Source organism: Rana temporaria, chromosome 11 (assembly GCF_905171775.1).
Source record: "Rana temporaria chromosome 11, aRanTem1.1, whole genome shotgun sequence".
NCBI lineage: Eukaryota > Metazoa > Chordata > Amphibia > Anura > Ranidae > Rana > Rana temporaria.
This window is the reverse complement of record NC_053499.1, coordinates 60088068-60106511: the sequence shown is the minus strand read 5'-3', so window position 1 is coordinate 60106511 and position 18444 is coordinate 60088068. Positions and strand designations below refer to the sequence as shown.

The 18444-nt window shown below is 42.8% G+C and overlaps 1 protein-coding gene across 1 annotated transcript in view; it reads right to left on the bottom strand.

Moving 5' to 3' along the window:
• Positions 1 to 18444, bottom strand: part of CAPN1 (calpain 1) — a 120126-nt gene that overhangs the window by 50651 nt on the left and 51031 nt on the right. Inside the window, exons 4-7 of the mRNA XM_040328635.1 lie at positions 11144 to 11262; positions 4435 to 4568; positions 4142 to 4310; positions 3603 to 3686 (exon numbers count right to left, since the gene is read on the bottom strand). Coding sequence (XP_040184569.1) covers positions 3603 to 3686; positions 4142 to 4310; positions 4435 to 4568; positions 11144 to 11262 — 506 coding nt within the window. The remainder of the gene's footprint in view (positions 1 to 3602; positions 3687 to 4141; positions 4311 to 4434; positions 4569 to 11143; positions 11263 to 18444) is intronic.

Genomic DNA, 18444 nt, shown 5'->3' with positions numbered 1-18444 from the left:
GTACTAGGCGCGATCATTCCCTTTGATGCTGTGACATACTTCGGCATGTCATGGTGCCAGAAGAGTTTGATATCACCCAGATTTCTCAATTATGCAAACTAAGTTGGGTTTTGCAGTTTTCTCCAGGATTGGCAACTTCTGGATTGTGTTCTGGAGCCCAGAGGTTTTGTAGAGACTTGAGAGGGATGGAGCCTCTAACCCTGCATCCACATTTTACTGGAAACCAGCATCCTGATTGTGCAGGTGTGCACAGCCTTTTTCGTCAAGGGGTTGTCTATTGTTTTGTACTCATTTCCCTGGAGACCAGCTGTTGGAGGAGCAGCGCGTGTGAAAAGATCCTGGAAGAGTGTCCCATCTGGCCTCACAAAGAGGCCATTTGATCTGACCAGGCAATTGCCCGAGAGAAGTATTAGGACACTGTATGTCCTTAAGCGAGAGCCTGTGCAGCTCAAGCTCTGCTGTTTGTCTTGTCAGAAGATTTAATGACTGGACGTGGTGAGTCTGTGCAGAGACAGGCTCAGGGACTACTCTGTTCAGATAAGCAGGAGGCTGGAAAATTTGCATTTGTTGTTATGTTTTTTTTATTTTTTTTTTTAATTTCCCCTAGCCGAACAAACCCTCATCCCACCCTCATCCCTTAGCCCCACCCTCCACCCTCCCCTATCTCCGAAATTCAGTCTCGTATTGTATCTCTCTTTGCCCGTTATACTTCTTACACTATATCATCCTATCTATATACCTCGATGAAAGTTTAAAATAAACCCAATCCTGCCATTTTAGTTTAAATCCTCCTTCTCCTTCCTCTCCCATGAACCTGAGCTGTTCAGCATAATATATATCATTGATTCTGCAAAACCAGCTCCTCTCTGTTGGACTCATAGGGTCCTTCCATTGTTTGGGGATCAGACTCTTTGCTGCATCTAGTACGTGGGGAAGTAAAGTTCTCATATACTGTTTGGTTGACATTTCTGTCCCGTGGAACAGACAGACCCATGGATCAGGAGGTATTTTAATTCCGGTTATCTCCTCAATTACTAATAATACGTTATTCCAGTATGTTTTAATTTTTGGACAGGTCCACCATATATGTGACATAGTACCCACTTCAAGACAGCCCCTCCAACAATATTTGGAGGTATCATCTCGAAAACGGTGTGCTATGACCGGGGTTATATACCACCGTGCTAAACATTTGAAGTTCATTTCGATTAATGCACAGTTAGTTGAACTAGTATGCGTCTTTTTTAATATTTTCCTGACCTCTAACTCGGTTTTACCCGTTCCCAATTCCTCTTCCCATTTATTAATATAAGGAGGGAAACCGGGATCTTTCAATCCCATCAAAATTTTGTAAATTGAGGAGATCCCGCCTCTTCCTTTTGGTGCCAAACACAAACGCTCCAAAGGGAGCAGATTTCTATCTGACCTCGGGGGGGAGGGGAAGGAATCTACAAAATGCGTCAGCTGCATATATCGCCACCAGTTCAGCTCAAACAATTCTTTTTTTTTACTTAATTCCTGGTAGGTAAGAATTTTGCCGTCTTTTAATATATCTTTTAATTGTGCATCTGGTTTTTTAATCCAGTTACCAAACAGGCCTATTTTCCCTGGTGCAAAAAAAATTGTGTCGAGTAGAGGGATTAATGGGGAGTTAAAGCCCCATCTGTGCTTTTTGTGTGTCCTATCCCATATGGACATGGATGCCAATGTGATCGTGTGCATGTGCGTATTTTGTTGTCTGAAATGTGGCGGTATCCAAATCTCTTTTCCTAATAGTGACTTGTTTGAGCAACTTTCTAATCTAACCCACCTTTTCTCATTGTTATCTCTAACCCAATCAACCACCCGTGCCATGTGAATAGCCGTGTAATATGTGTAAATATCAGGTACCCCCAAACCACCACGTTCCTTATCTCTAATTAATATTTCCATACTTATGCGCGGTTTTTTGCTCCGCCATATAAACCTATTTAATAACTGTTTTAATATTTTAAAGTAAGCACCTGGTAATGCGATTGGTAACATTTGAATTTTATATAATATCTTAGGGAGGATAAACATTTTAAAACAATTTATTCTCCCTAGTAGAGATCTTTGTCTAGATGCAATTCTCTTTAAATCAATTTTAATATCATTTAATAACGGGATAAAATTCTGTAGGTAAATTAGCTCCGGGGATGTTGTGATATTAACTCCCAAGTATTTTATCTCGATATCTTTCCAAATAAATGGAAACTCTTGCTTATATCTCCGTACGTCCTGTGCGTTCACGCTAATATTAAGGATTTCTGATTTTAGAGGATTGATTTTGAAATTTGACACATCTCCATACAATTTAAGAGTTTTTAATAGATTCGGGAGGGTTATAGTTGGGTTCGTTATATATAGTAAGATATCGTCGGCGAATGCTGCGAGCTTATGTTCCCCATCATTTGTTTGAATCCCCCTGATGTCCGGGTTATTTCTAATCCCGTCCAGCAATGGTTCCAAAGATAAAATAAATAAAAGAGGGGACAGGGGGCACCCCTGTCTGGTCCCATTGAACATCTCAAAAGTCCCTGATAGTGTCCCATTCACTTTGACTCTTGCTGTTGGATGTTTATACAGAGCATTTATCCACCCCATCATTTTTGGACCGATCCCAATGAACTCCAATGTGTTCAATAGAAATCCCCAGTCTACCCTGTCGAACGCCTTTTCGGCGTCTATAGACAGGAGTAGACCTGGGGATTTACTATCTTTTAATATCTGTGTTAACAGGAGTGTTCTGATGCTGTTGTCCCTACCTTCCCTCCCAGGGACAAAGCCTACTTGATCAGTATGTACTAAATCTTTCATGATTATTTTCATTCTCCCGGCTAAGATTTTGGCAAACAATTTTACGTCCGCATTTAATAGCGAGATGGGTCTAAAACTAGAACATAAGGAGGGATCTTTATTGCATTTGTTGTTATGATGAAGACCCCTGTAAGGGCAACCTTCTCTGAGTTTTTGAACTATGCTTTTGAATAAAACTGGGCAAAAACCCCAAAACGTGCATCACTAGCTGGACTGAAGTTCACGAAAGGCGCTACATTTGAGTGAACCCACACAGTGCACAGAAATTGGTATACTATATATAGTATACTATTGCAGACAGACATAGTCAGAACCCCCCCTCCATGCAGTGCAAGCAAGGACAATTGTGCTTAGGGGTGAGGCTGGTTCTCAGCCCTGCCAGTGTAAAGTACTGCAGTAAGAAGGCTACAATTTTTACATCTCCTTCTAAAAATGCTAGTTGCCTGGCTGTCATGCAGATGCTTTACTTTCAACGCTTACTATCCCAGAAAATAAGGAACTTTTATGCATGCCTGTGCGGGGTCTTTGACTTAGACATCTTGAAGCCAAAGTGCCAGAAAACTCATAAAAAGGCCACCAAAGCAGCCTACATATTTCTCTCACCTGAAAGACACACTTCAACTTATACATGTGTTTACCCAGAGCCTTAGATCCAAACTACAATAGTAAGTATTTTGATGGAGGACCCGAGTTGTTTCTAGTGACAATAAGTACATTAAACTGAATCGCTAATCATGTGCTAAATATTTTAGTGCTGGATATACCTCTTTGGCTCCAGTGAGTGAGTATGCATGACCTTTGACCAGCTTTTTGAAGGTTACAGCTTCCATATCTGCTGCACCAGAGATCTAAGAAATAAAACCAAGACAGTTAAGAGGGGTAGAACAAAACTGTAAAAACAAATAAAATTATAAATGAATTGAGCAAATGTAGTAAAAGATGGTGGCGACTAAAAAATTCAAGGAGCTGAGCAGTGACTGCTTCCAAACAGTCCCTGTCCAGGTATTCTAGCCGCTGTTTGCTTTGGCTGCTTGAATACAATAGCCATCAGTGTCGATTCCACGTGGATGGAAAAAAATGTAACCATGCAGGAAAGCAAACGAACCAATCAGATTTAATCTCAGATATGTTCTGAGCCATCAGAATAATAAAGAATGGTTGCTATAGTTTACTGCAGATTTACCTTGTAAACTGATGATTAAACAGGAAAACAAAGAATATAATGAGGAAGCCGCTATAGAAACCAAGGCTTTGGGATGACACTGTTGAAATCTGTGGAAAAAAAAACTATTGATTCACTCACATCAATGGAGCAGCCCATGAGAGATCCTCTCTCCAAAGCCTTTGCGATGATTGTAAACAGGTCACCTGGTGGTTTTTTCAGCTCATACCACTCAGTTACTCCTCCAGTAAAGTCTTCAAAGCCCTCAGAGGTGCTCCCTCCTGAGAGAGCCTCATAACTCCCATTAGCTCTACAGTGATGAACAGGAAAAGATAGGTCAGCAAAAGACATCTACACCAAAATCTCACATCTTTAAAATGAACATTTTTGTAGGGGTGAAAATCTAGAATGAAAAATAAAAAGGTGGCTCATACTTTGCATAGGCTTTCTCCAGCAGCGCACTCCAGAATTCATCCCCAGAGGCTGAATGTACAAAGACCAGTTTCCCATCTTTAACTGGAAGGTAATCGTCAATTACGACATCCACCCACTCGCCATACTGCCAGAGCTTTAAAAACAGATTGCATGGTTAATATAATGAAGCAAGCTTTATATCCTACCTTCCCTAAGAGCATTACATAGGCAGATGTAATAATGAGAAATACCACGTGGTGTCGCTGTCAGTCTAAACAATGATTTTGTAAACAGGGCCTAGATAGTTTATTTTTAAGTTTATTTAATTTTGTTTTTAAAGAAAGCTAATCAGAAACATAGCTGTATGCTTAAATTCCACGGTTATATATAAAAAAAATAAAAAAAAGTATAACGAAGAGAAAGGTTTCCGTTTTGTTGTACAGTATCTATTCTACAGGGTCCCCCAACAAGGTTAAGTTTAAAGGACAAAGTTGTAATATATTGAAAAGTTTAAATGTCCTCAGAATAACTGGTTGTACTCAATATGAGGTTAAGTAAAGGGGGAAAAGGCGAAACGATAGTTCTGGAATCGCATGGATGGCTGATCGGTGTAGGTCAGGTAGATAGGGGAAGAGTAGGATAAGGAGGCAATAAGGGTATAGAGAGTTATATGGGGGGGGGGGGGGGGAGCTCCTGCTATGGCTCTAGAGACCGGATTAAGAGTCAGGTCACATGACAGATATTTCAGATGTTGTACCAGTTGTGCCATATTAGTACTAAACACATATAGCTGCTGCTCCCTTCTTTTCCCCATTTATATTTTTACTGTAACCAAATACTCTCGACTTTACTTGAAAGTATATGAAATAAAAAAAGACACATGTAACCCATGACAAAAATACCAGTGCTAATTTCTACCTTATGGAAGTCATCGCCCTGACATGCACATTCATAACTTGCTTGATACGATCTGCTACTCGGTGCCCTATACTATTATGCACCATTCAATTTTGCATATTGTTTGTTTCTTGACTTTTTATAAGAATTTCCTTTATTCACTTTCTGTTTTTTGGCGCTTTCTTAGAATAAATATTTATTTATGCAAATAATTAGCATCTGCATGGTAAGTAGAACCTGTAGTCACAAAAATTGGTGAAACATATTTGTTCAAACAACAGATAAATAACTGATAAAGCAAATAAAGATAACATACTATGGAAATGTAAACAAGCAGTTTATATATATTAAATATACACACACACACACACATACATATATACACCATATTGTCAAAAGTATTGTGACACCTGCCGTGAGAGTCGGTTCACACAGGGGCAACCTGGGATCCGACTTCAGGTCGCCCCTAGTCGCCTCAAGTCGCGCTGCATGAAGAAATGAATGTAAGTGAATGGAGCCGTCTTAAATGTACACTACTGCAGTCGCTCCGACTTGAAAAAAGGTTCCTGTACTACTTCAATCCGACTTGTAAGCGACATGTACCCATTTATTTAAATGGAAGTCGCCTCCAAGTCGGATCCCCATTCACAGTGAGGCAACTTTACAGGAAGTAAGCACGCAGACCAGCCGGTCAGAAAAGGGGTGGGGATGAGCGAGCGCCCCTCCCTCCTGAGCCGTACCAGGGGGCATGCCCTCAACATGGGGGGGTTGGTGCTTTGGGGCGCCTTTCGGCCCCCCACCCTAAAGCACCTTGCCCCTATGTTGATGACCATAGGGTGGGGGGCCGGGATCTGGGGGCCCCCTCATTAAAGGGGGCTCCCGGATTCCAAAAGGAACCCCGCCCGCAGACCCCGAAAACCAACGGCCAGGGTTGTCGGGGTCTGCGGGTGGGGGGCTCATTGGAATCTGGGAGCCCCCTTTAATGAGGGGGGCCCCCAGATCCCGGCCCCCCACCATATGTGAATGAGTATGGGGTACATCATACCCCTACCCATTCACCTGGTGGAAGAAAAATGTCAATAAAAAAACACTACACAGGTTTTTAAAGTAGTTTATTAGGCAGCCCTGGGGGTCTTCTTCCGACTTCGGGGGTCTTTTACGACTTCTCCCTTCTGCCGGGCACCACCGCTGTCTTCTTTCAGCTCTTTTTCCAGCGGGGGCCCGGCCTTCTCTCTTCTTCCGACTTCGGTGGGTCTTCTTCCGACTTCGGAGTGTCTTCTTCCGACTTTTCCGCTCTCTTCTCCCTTCTGCCGGGCACCACCGATGTCTTCTTTCAGCTCTTTTACCAGCGGGGGCCCGGTCTTCTGCGTCGTCTTCTTCTCTTCTTCGATGTTGACTCACGCTGTAATGCCGGGTGTGCGGTGCGCGGCGGTTTATATAGGCCTCTTATGACAACACAGTCCCAGCATGCTCCAGGTGGTGACGACATAAGGGGGCGGGGTATGCTGGGACTGTGATGTCATAAGAGGTCTATATAAACTGCCGCGCACCGCACACCCGGCATTACAGGGCGAGTGAGCATCGAGTCAACATCGAAGAAGAGAAGAAGGTGACGCAGAAGACTGGGCCCCTCGCTGGTAAAAGAGCTGAAAGAAGACAGCAGTGGTGCCCGGCAGAAGGGAGAAGTCGAAAGACCCCAGAAGTCGGAAAAAGACCCCCGGAGCTGCCTAATAAACTACTTTAAAAACCTGTGTAGAGTTTTTTTATTGACATTTTTCTTTCACCAGGTGAATGGTTAGGGGTACGATGTACCCCATACTCATTCACATGGGGTGAGGGGGCCAGGATCTGGGGGCTCCCTTATTAAAGGGGGCTCCCAGATTCCGATAAGCCCCATGCCCGCAGACCCCGACAACCAACAGTCAAGGTTGTCGGGAAGAGGCCCTTGTCCCCATCAATATGGGGGCGAGGTGCTTTGGGGTGGCACCCACCCCCCATGTTGAGGGCATGTCGCCTGGTACGGCTCAGGAGGGGGGCGCTCGCTCATCCCCACCCCTTTCCTGACCGGCCAGTCTGCGTGCTCGAATAAGGGTCTGGATTTGGGGGGACCCCCATGCCGCTTTTTTGGCGTAGGGGTTCCCCTTGAAATCCATACCAGACCTAAGGGCCTGGTATGCTCCTGGAGGGGGAACCCATGACGGTTTTTTATTTAAAATTTGGCATCGAGTTCCCCTTCCTGGTGGCGACTTCAAGTTGTGTTGTAGGTCGCGTTGTGATTCATACTCAAGTCGTGTTCAAGTTGCCTCCCAAAGTCGCACTGAAAGTCGTGTTGCCCCTGTGTGAACCGGCTTTTACACGCACATGAACTTTAATGGTATCCCAGTCTAAAGCTGGATACACACTGTACAACTTTTGTTGTTAGATTTTCTATAGATTTACCTTCATATATGTAGTGCAAGGGCCTGCCCGATTGCATACAATTTGAAAGTGTTTGGGGTGGACCTCATATTATATGGTTTTGGTAAATCTAAAGAAAAAAATCTCAAGAAAATTGTATATTGTGTATCCAGCTTTAGGTTGTAGGGTTTAATATTGAGTGGGCCCACCCTTTGCAGCTAGAAGAGCTTCAACTCTTCTGGGAAGGCTGTCCATGAGGTTTAGGAGTGCGTCTATGAGAATGTTTGACCATTCTTCCAGAAGCGCATTTGTGAGGACAGGCACTGATGTGGACAAGAAGACCCTGGCTCGCAGTCTCCGCTCTAATTTATCCCAAAGGTGTTCTTGCTACACCCCACACTAGACTTGTATGCTACCGTGCATGCGTCAAACTCTTATCAAGCATGCGCAGGTTTACCTGGGACAGGTAAGCATACAGACGACCGGATTTCTTGGCAGGAAACACTCTGCCTGGAAACCTGAGAAAATAGAGAACCCTGCTTTCTGTTTTCCCATCGGGATTCTCGGCTGTTTTCCTGACTGGAAAACTGCTAGGGAGCATACACACAGCTGGGATTCCCGGCCAAATGCTCTCCTGCCGGGAAAACCAGTCGTGTGTACGAGGCTACACTCCTAAACCTTGTGGACAGCCTTCCCAGAAGCGTTGAAGCTGTTATAGCTGCAAAGGGTGGGCCAACTCAATATTGAAACTTATGGATTAAGACTTGGATTCCATTAAAGTTCATGCGCCTGTAAAGGCAGGTGTCCCAATACTTTTGACAATCTAGTGTGTACATGTGTATGTATACACACACACACACACACACACACACAAACTGTATCTATACCTATCTCAAGCAAAAAACAAAAAAAATTACCACGTGGGTCAGATGTAGAGAAAATGGAGTTGTACAAGAGGATCTGGTGAGTTGTTTTTTTTTTTACCCTCTGGCAGTTCTCACTTTAAGCCAAGCAGTTCCAACCCAAAAGACTGATTCATCGCTGCTTTCATTCCATCATGTGACTCTCCATAAGAGAGCAGGGAATCTGTATAAATAGTTCTGTACTGAAATCTCTGGCAATGACCCATCACTTCCACAGCACTTCGTACTTCTGCCTGTGGGTTCCCACATACTGCACTTTCCTGTGTGCATTAACAATGACTGGGCGGGGTAACGATAAACTGACATTACTACCAAGCCCAATTTCCCAGAGTAGTTAAACATAGGTAGATAAAGGTTGGGTCCTGAATGCAAATATGTGACATCTTCACCTAGATAATTGTGTTGCCAAAACATAATCCCAACAGTAAAGCTATACTGACCTTTAATGCACCGCACACCTACAGCTGCAGGTTAGTAGGAAGGGCGGTGCCGTACTAAATAGCAGAATTGTATACTTTTGCGTTAAAGCAAAAATGTTGCTCTGAAAATTTACTTACACTGCCCCACCTCCTCAAGAATACTACCTGTTATTTTTTTTAATGGTGCCATTTCTTATGTTTTCTCATTGTTTATGTTTTCTACTCCCCACCACCATTCTGGCCATTGAGTAAAGTTTCTCTTAAATATGTATACTTTATGTATTTCCCATGAAAACACTAAGTAATAAGGGTGCATATGTATCTTCTTTGGTGGTATGGTCACAGTGCAGACTGCCCTGCAAAGTATCCCCACCAGAACATACACCCTAAACAGTGTAAATGTACAACAGATAGCAAGTCCGCTAAAGAGAACTGATAATATAATGGCCGACTTGACCATATAACTGTCTAAACTGCATTGGGTGTGACATTCTGGAAACCAAAAACATACAAATGATGTTCCAAAAAACAATTATATTGGTCCATGTAACTGGCCACCCATTCTGTGGTGGCCGAGGTCATTTACATGTTGTGCATTTTTGCTGAATTTTCACAACTGGACATAAAACACACATAATCTTCTATGAGAGATAGATCAAACACCCTGGCAGGAAAGGCATGAGACATGCTGGTGTATTGCTGTTTTTTTTAGCTGAATACAATGTGAATGGCCTCAGGATATCTGAATATTTTCATTCTATAGAAATATTTTTTTTATTACGTATCGAAGGTATTCTAAACGCTTTATCAACCAGTTTATTAGGATTATTTGTAATCAATTTAAGTGTTGGGACACACACAAAAACAGTAGAGCAGTGGTCACAGACCAATGAAAGAAAAAAACAAACAAACAAACATAACATGACCTTTAACCTAAAACACATGGGGCTGATTTACTAAAGGCAAATATACTGTGCACTGCAAGTGTACTTGCTACAGAGCTTAGTAAACCAGATACAGCTTTACTTTGCAAAGAATACTTAAAGTGGCTGTAAACCCAATGAAAAAAAAAAACCCTGCAAAATAAAGGCATAATGAGCTAGTATGCATAGCATACTAGCTCATTATGATTTACTTACCTTAGATTGAAGCCCTCGCAGTGGTCCTCATCTCCCCCTCCAGCGGCATTTCTCCAAGGGGTTACTTCCGGGTATTGCGGCTCCGGCGCTGTGATTGGCCAGAGCCGTGATGTCACTCCCACGCATGAACGCGGGAGCAGCCAGTAACAGCACACGGATTGAAGCAATGGTACATAGGTGCCATTGCTTCAGTTTGTCCCAGTGCTCATGTGCCGATGACATGGGGACAAGCAGGGGACAGGGATATCTCCTAAATAAGGATAAGCTCCAGCGTGTTCGCACAGTCCATGTGCAGAGCCCGCCAGGAAGTCGGCACCACACTGCACTAATCACAGGCAGGGAGACATTTCCCGATCTCTGCAGCCGAGCACCATGGATGCCGGAGCTCATCCTTACTCCTAAACCGTGCAGGTTTAGGAGATATCCTGGGTAGCTACAGGTAAGTCTTAATATAGGCTTACCTGTAGAATAAAGTGAGTGAGTGAGTGAAAAACCTGTAAAGCGCAACACATGCAAACTGAATCGCCTCTGGGCGCTTTTTCCATTCCAAGGGTAAGGAAGCCCCTCAACCTCAGAAGAGATGGGTTTTAATCTTTCTCCTGAAGGCCAAGTGGTCCGACTCCAGTCGGATGGTAGTTGGTAACGCATTCCACAGCCGAGGTCCCTGGAGTTTACAACCACTTCAATCACATGCAAAAATAAAAAACAGCATTTTTGCTTGCACATGATTGGATGCTAGAAATCAGCAGAGCTTCCTCTCATTTCAGAGCTTCCCCTCAGATCTAGAGCAACTGCACTTGCAGCGCACAGTATATTTAACGTTAGTAAATCAACCTCCCTCTGAACTGTAGGGCCCCTAATGCTGGAATTGGCAAGAAAACTTCCAGTAAAACAGAACACTGACTGTCACATCACACTGCACAAATATTAAATTGGAAGGCCATCACCCAGTACCTGGAAATGGAACACTCCTGCATAGTTCTGCTGGAAGCTCTGACCATGAGGAACCACTCGATGGAGAAGAGTATCATTCAACGTAAGAGAGGCTATAGCAGCAAGGAGCCAACAGTCACCTAGGCAGAAGAACAAGGAAAATATAAAACAATCCACAATAATATGATTAACATTGTAACCCTATATTCACAGAATAAGTAGAGTCCTGGTGTTACTGCACCATTTATTTTTTTCAGTTCTATAGGCGTTTTTATACTTGTCAAGCTTCAGCGGTTTGCTTCCTAGACTGGGCAAGGGGAGGAGAACAGTTTCTTTTGGAGGGGAGGAGTTCTTTATGCTTAAAAATATGTACGAAAATGCATTTATTGCACATTTACAGGCATTCACATTGATGTCCATGGGGCCAAAAAAAATATGCATGTGTGTAGTGCGTTTAACCTATTCAGTGGACGCAGGTTTGTGGTTTGAAGCACTACTTTGAACTGTCTAATGATAGTGGGGAGACCATCCTCATATGGTGCTTTTTCTTTTCATTTGTACTAATGCTTCTTAATAATAGTTATCCAGTTCTGCGTAATGTTATGCACACTTCCTCATGGTCTACCTTTAATGAATCTCATATCATTTTTATTTTTTCTCTTTAGCTTTTTTGTTTACATTCCGCAGCAGGCACGACTCATCGTTGTTAGGAAGCTGGCGCCTAACAACAAATGCAAATGTGTTTGTTTACATCCGTTTAGATTGGCTTCCTGAATGGACATATGCTTGTCTGTTTTTCATGCCCATGTGAAAGGATCCTCAGAACCCTCTAGCGGTACTTTTTCTAGTATTGCATGTCTTGTAAATCATTTTACAACTTAGGAAACGTTACAAGACTACCATCAACACCTTACCAATTTCTTACACATCATTCAGGAAGATTTGTCAAGAAATATAGATTTCTATTTTAATTCAAATTATTTGGCAAATTATTATTTTTTTACAAACAAAATGTACTAAGCATGGTGTGCTTCTGGGCTCTACACAAAGTGCTTGTTCTGCTAATAGTGTACTTGTTGTGGGTATATATTCTTATTAATTATTTAACATTTACTAAAATGTCTATGTGATGTATTTTTGCCATGTCATGTTGGATTATTTTGTATACAGCTTTTTAAATACTGCCTCTAGCAGTCAACTGTATATAAATATTTCTTAGCATTCTCTGGTTTATGACTTCTGATATATGCTCACTTAGCCTAAAGGCTTAAGATATGAAAGGTGTGAAACTGGCCTATTATAAAAAGGTAATGACAGTGACTGGCAGGTATCCTAGCCTGTCTGACTGCTCATTCCCGAGGAGGGGAACTGTAGATATGAGAAAAGATCAGGGAAATATATATTTTTAAAAAACCAACGTGGTATACTTACCTGCTCTGTGCAATGATTTTGCACAGAGCAGCCCAGATCCTCCTTTTCTCTGACCCCAAGCCGGGGCTCCTTTCCCCCCTTCCCCCTGCAGAGTGCCCCCATAACAAGCCGCTTGCTATGGGGGCACTCATACAGGCTTGCTCCAGAGCCATGGCTCAGGAGACCATAGACACACACAGTGCCACTTGCCCTCACCCTCCCCCACCCTCTTCATTGGCTATGATTGACAGACTCAGGAGTCAATGGCTCCTGCCCTCAGGCACAGCGCGGGATCAAAATCAGGCTCAGGTAAGTACAGTGGGGGCTGGAGGGGTAGCTGCACACAGAAGTTTTTTTTACCTTAAAGGAGAAGTCCAGCCAAAACTTGTTTGGCCGGACATCTCCTATGGATCGCAGGAGTGCAGTTTGTTTTGCACTCCTGTGACCCGTTTTCAGCAAAGAGCAGACTAAAGTCCGCTCTCTGCTGACGTCACAGAAGTCAGTGCAGGCACTGCGTCATCGTGACAATAAAGTCTGGATCTGTCAGGTGCTTACACCCGGCTCATGCTCTCAGCTACCCGCTAAGAGCCTTAGCTGGCCGCCCCCTCTACAGCCCAGCGCTCCAATGAGCAAGGAGGGAGCAGAGCAGAGAGCTGTGACTGACAGTCTACAGCTCTCTGTTTGGGGAGCTCTGAAAACCAAGCAATCGGCGGTGTTCGATCGTTCAGTTGTCAGTGCAGAGGCACCAGGGGGCAGATGCATCATCAGACCGATTCTGCATCCACCGTGGCAAGTATGATTCCTAAGAAAAAACAACCTTTACATCTCTTTTAAAGCATAGATTGCATTATAGTAAAAAACCTTCTGCCTTTATAACCACTTTAATAGGCGAAGAGTGTTCATCAAGCCCCACACATGAAAAAACTATTTAAATAATAATACTTTGAATAATAATCATAATACACAATAGTTTTCTTGTGACTGTCATTGACACTTCCTCTTAGTATGAACAACTGACAACATGGTAGTTACAATGCAGAATGTTTAGTAAATGCACAGCATTCAGTTCTTTTGCATCACTCCTATCACTATGGGTGTGCTCACTGGTTCTTCAACAGAGTTTGACTTGGGTGCATACACTGCCTCTTTAATATAGTTTCAGGTGGGGAATTATGCTCTGTGCTGGATGTGTGGACATACAAATATCCCTCCTAGAAAAGGGAGGGTGGAAGGTTACATACAATGAGGACAGAAATAACACACAGCTGACAGACAATTCAAGGCCATTTCTGCTGGGTGCTGACCAGTCAACCTTGGGTAGCAATGTCTCGCTACTTGCAACCTCACCTTTAGAACTAGGGACTGTTTAAAATCTCTACAGAGACCTCAAAAGATTTATTGTCCCCAGATGACTTTCCATCGTTTATCGACCACCTATTGACCCCTAGATATTACTGATCCTCGGGGGTTGATTGGACAACACTAAAGCCCTGTACTCCCGATCGGTTTGTCTGATGGACTATTTTCATCAGACAAACCGATCGTGTGGGGGCCCCATCGGTTTGTTTTCCATCGGTGAAAAAAAATAGAACATGTTTTAAAAAATTTCTATGGATAAAAAAACGATAGAAAAAAAACGATCGTCTGTGTGGAAGTCCATCGGTCAAAAATCCATGCATGCTCAGAATCAAGTCGTAAGCATTGAACTTTATTTTTCTCAGCACGTCGTAGTGTTTTACGTCACCGCGTCAGACACGTCGGATTTTTGACCGATGGCGTGTAGGCAAGACTGATGAAAGTCAGCTTCATCGGATATCCAATGAAAAAATCCATTGGATTAGATTCCATCAGATATCCGATCGTGTGTACAGGGCTTGTGTTGCTTTACTTAACCCAAATAGATTGTTAAAGCAGAACTATACTTACCTTCAGTCCAGTGATGCCGTGTCCAAGGGCTCCCCGCCGCTCGCTCACATCTTTGAGTGCCCAGTTTCTGGATATCGATTGCTGGCAGCTTTCATTGGCCGCCCAATGTGACTTCACTCTCGCACATGTGTAAGTGTTCAAGTAGCTTTGGAATTGCCAAAATTCTAGAGCGAGCTGCACGTCCAGAGCTCACTGTACAGGAGTGGACAGGCAGGTAGGTAACTTTAATGCAGAAGAGACAAAGCATGTCTCTTCTGCATTAAGAAAATACTGTCTGTGCACCTATTTATATTTATTACATAGAGTTACACTTTAATTTTACAAAGGTAATGGCATTTTGCAAAGGAATCTGCCCCAAAACTTGGTGAATGAGGCAAAACTCTGCTGACTTTTATCACCCAGTTATATGCAAGTAAATACACTTGAAACTTCACTGCATTCACTAAGCTCTGGGGCAAATTCCTTGAAAAGGTGCAACTTCCTCCTTAACTCGGAACTATGACTGCTTTACGCCCATGCTGGCTTTTGAAACTAGTTGCCAAACTTGCCTGACAACCCAAGGCCTAATAGCTCTATTATATTCCTTTTTTTTTGGATGCCTCTAATGCCTAGGCGCCCTCCTATTGCACACAGTGGGAACAAGACCTTAGCACCTCACAATCCCCTGAAGAATGGAACAGAATGTGGGAAGCTTTATTTCGCTTCTTATGCAACATGGTGGCACTAGAGAATGTGTTCAAGGTAACATATTGATCATATTATACCTGGTGAGAACTGCAAAATACCTCCCCACCTATCCCGGCTCCATGTTTTGGGTGGTGCGCAGACATGGGTGAAATGAAACACATAGGATGAACGTACCCTAAAGTTAAAGGATAAGTTCACCCTTCTGAACACGTTACATGTTACACCCTAAACATGGGTGTAACATGTTCAGCATCTGCCTGCTCTTCCCCGATCCCCCATCCCTGTGACAGCAGACCTGGGATCTTTTCCTTGTACCCGCTGACACAAAAAAAAAAACAGATCCATGTGAATCAATGAACTACAACTACCGGGAATAGCAAAAACGGGAACGTGTACTTGTGATTCATATCTTAATGGCCACGAAACAGACAATTGTGAAAGCGTGAAAAACTTTGCTCCTCTATTGCAAAGGTGTGTACATGGCACGCTAGTAAATGAAGAGTTCAAGCAATACTCGCCAATACGCATGATAAATACACACATATCTGGCAACCTTGGTTGGATCAGTTCCTGTTGATGCACCTTCCTACATGCTTTCTAGAATTACAGAGCGTGGAACCCGCCCAGATACGCGAACCATGGGCCCCAGGTGATCTGCATTCTCCACCCTACCCCCTTCTCTCCCCCTCTCCTTCCTTTTTCACTCTTTACTTTCCTTTGTGTTATCTGCTGCTCTTTATAGGTCCAATACATTATTCCCGTCTCCCCAAGGCCATTCTATATACAACTTTATGTTCCCTGCTCAGGAAGGCTGTGAGCCAGTTACTGAACATGGTGGACCCCCTTGTAGTCCTTTTTTTAGATCGAGCTCAGACACCCAGCCTGAGACATGAACTTTACCTCCAGTGTTCCTATGGATGTATTTTTCATCTAGCCCTATAGATTAGGCTCCTGTAACACACACCCCTTCAGCATCTTGATTGTCATGGGCTGCATCTTTTACTCTCAGGCTGAGTGAATTGTCGTATTGGTACCTTAATTATATTACAGATAGCAGCTTTCTGTTAGATCAATGAATATTTGACTGTGGTATTGTTGGTTATGTTCATTACGGTTTTCCACTGATGGTCTATTTGTCAAATATGTTTCTTACCTTAATTTTTCCAATGAAAATATTGTGAAAGAAAAGTGCAACTTCCCTTGCAAAGTGAAAAGTATACTATTTGCCTTTAGTAAATCAACCCCTAAAGCCTCGTACTCACGATCGGATTTTCTGCAGACAAAAGCGTCTGACTTTTGTCCGAAGAGCATTGGCCAGGAACTTGTCTTGCATACAAACGGCACCCAATTGCCGGCCAACAAACACGATCATAGTGATGTACTACATTGTTTTTCAGCTCTTTAGCGCCACCCTTTGGGCATCTTCTGCTAATATTGTGTTTGGTGACCGTTGCTTAAAGCATTAAAGCCTGCCATCCAACATTTGTCCGCAGAAAATCCGACAACAATTGTCCGATGCGGCCAGATTTAAGGCCAACAGTCTGTCAACACACAATTCCAGTTGGAAAATCCAATTGTGTGTACAGGTACGAGGCTTTAGTGTTAAAATTGCAAGGAAAGACATCTGTGTGATAATGCAAAAGACTTTTCTCTCTGCTGAATTAAGCAATAATAATATAGCTCAATGTACAATATAAAGTATATTATAGGTTGATGTATCTGTTGATGTTAGAAACATAGTCCTCAAAAGGAAAGATTTGCTAAATAAAACACAATTACACAGTTGAGCATTAACACAAGATTTAGGGCAGATAGTGTATAATTTAGGTTTCATTCCCTAAGAAACATAATCGTATATTTTAATAACATTTAACAGACTCAATAAAAATTATGAAATCATGAAAAGCAAGACACTCACAGATTCATGAACATAGAATCTACTGACAATGATTTACACTGAACTTGTTATGGGTTGTGTACCCAATGCAATGACCATGCAGCAGTACCACATATGTCTGAGAGCTACATGCTAATTTTATAAGGTGATCACAATGATTCGCATGTATTTTTTCAAATAGTGTGCCTGGCATTCAGAATTAATGCATAGTGTGTGGTCACCAAGCAGACTTAGGCCTCATTCACACATTCGTACTACAGTGTACACCCGTGCACGGACCATGTCTACCCGCATGGGGATGCACAGATGTTCCATGCATCCACTAGTCACTGATCCCAATTTACATCTGTGCTGGTGTGTGTCGTACAGAGCAACGTCTGTGTCAATGCATCGGCTGTGTCCCAACTGACATGAATAGGACTGCCTGAACCAGGATGCGTGGAACACCTGTGGTCCCTGTGCGGATAAACATGGCCCATGCAGGTGTGTACACTATAGAATGCCAGTGTGAATGCGGCCTAAGTCTGCATGACGACGACACAATATGCATTATTTATGAATGCCAGGCACACCATTTGAGGCTGAGAAATATACATGCAAATCGCATTAGAAAATAGCATGTAGCTCTCAGATATCTGTGGTAATACTGCGTGCATCATTTTACACAACCCAGTACACAACCCATAACAAGTGTAAACTATTGTCAGTACATTTTATCTGTGCAGGTCTCTACTTTTCTCTATTTAACAATTTTGAATGAGAGTGGAATTTTTATATAAAAAATTCTGAGTATATTTCTTAGTGAATAAAACACAAAACATACCGTATATGCCCCAAATCTTGTGTTAGTGGTCTATTGTGTAATGGTGTGCAAGCTTTACTTGACATGAATGGGACTGCTTGCACAGGGATGCACAGGGATACGGGGATGCATGGAATACTTGTGCATCCCTGTGTGGGTAAAACACATCCCTCACATGAGTGTACCCTGTAGTATGCCTGTGTGGACAAGCGCTTATAATACACAAATTAGACAACTGAGGTCATTCACTGCATGGTCCCTGCGATATAGGAGAAATCCTTCCGTGTACATACCTGGAACATAGTGCAGGGGAAGATAAAGAGTAATGATAAGTAATAAAGATCCCTGAGTCAGAATCGTAATGTTTATAATACACCTACATATTGCAGCATTCCACAAACAGATTTAGTGGTAATTTAGTATTGTACCAGGTTATCCATTAATTAAAGCAGAAAGTATGGAATTGGAGGTGGGGTGTCTGCAAGAACCATGAAGAGGCAGCCAGTTCCCTGATGGCATAAGAAAAGTAGATGGTGGTGTGTGACCAGGAGTGCGGATTAGAGCAATGGATTAGACCAGACAACTTTAAATTTGCTAGGA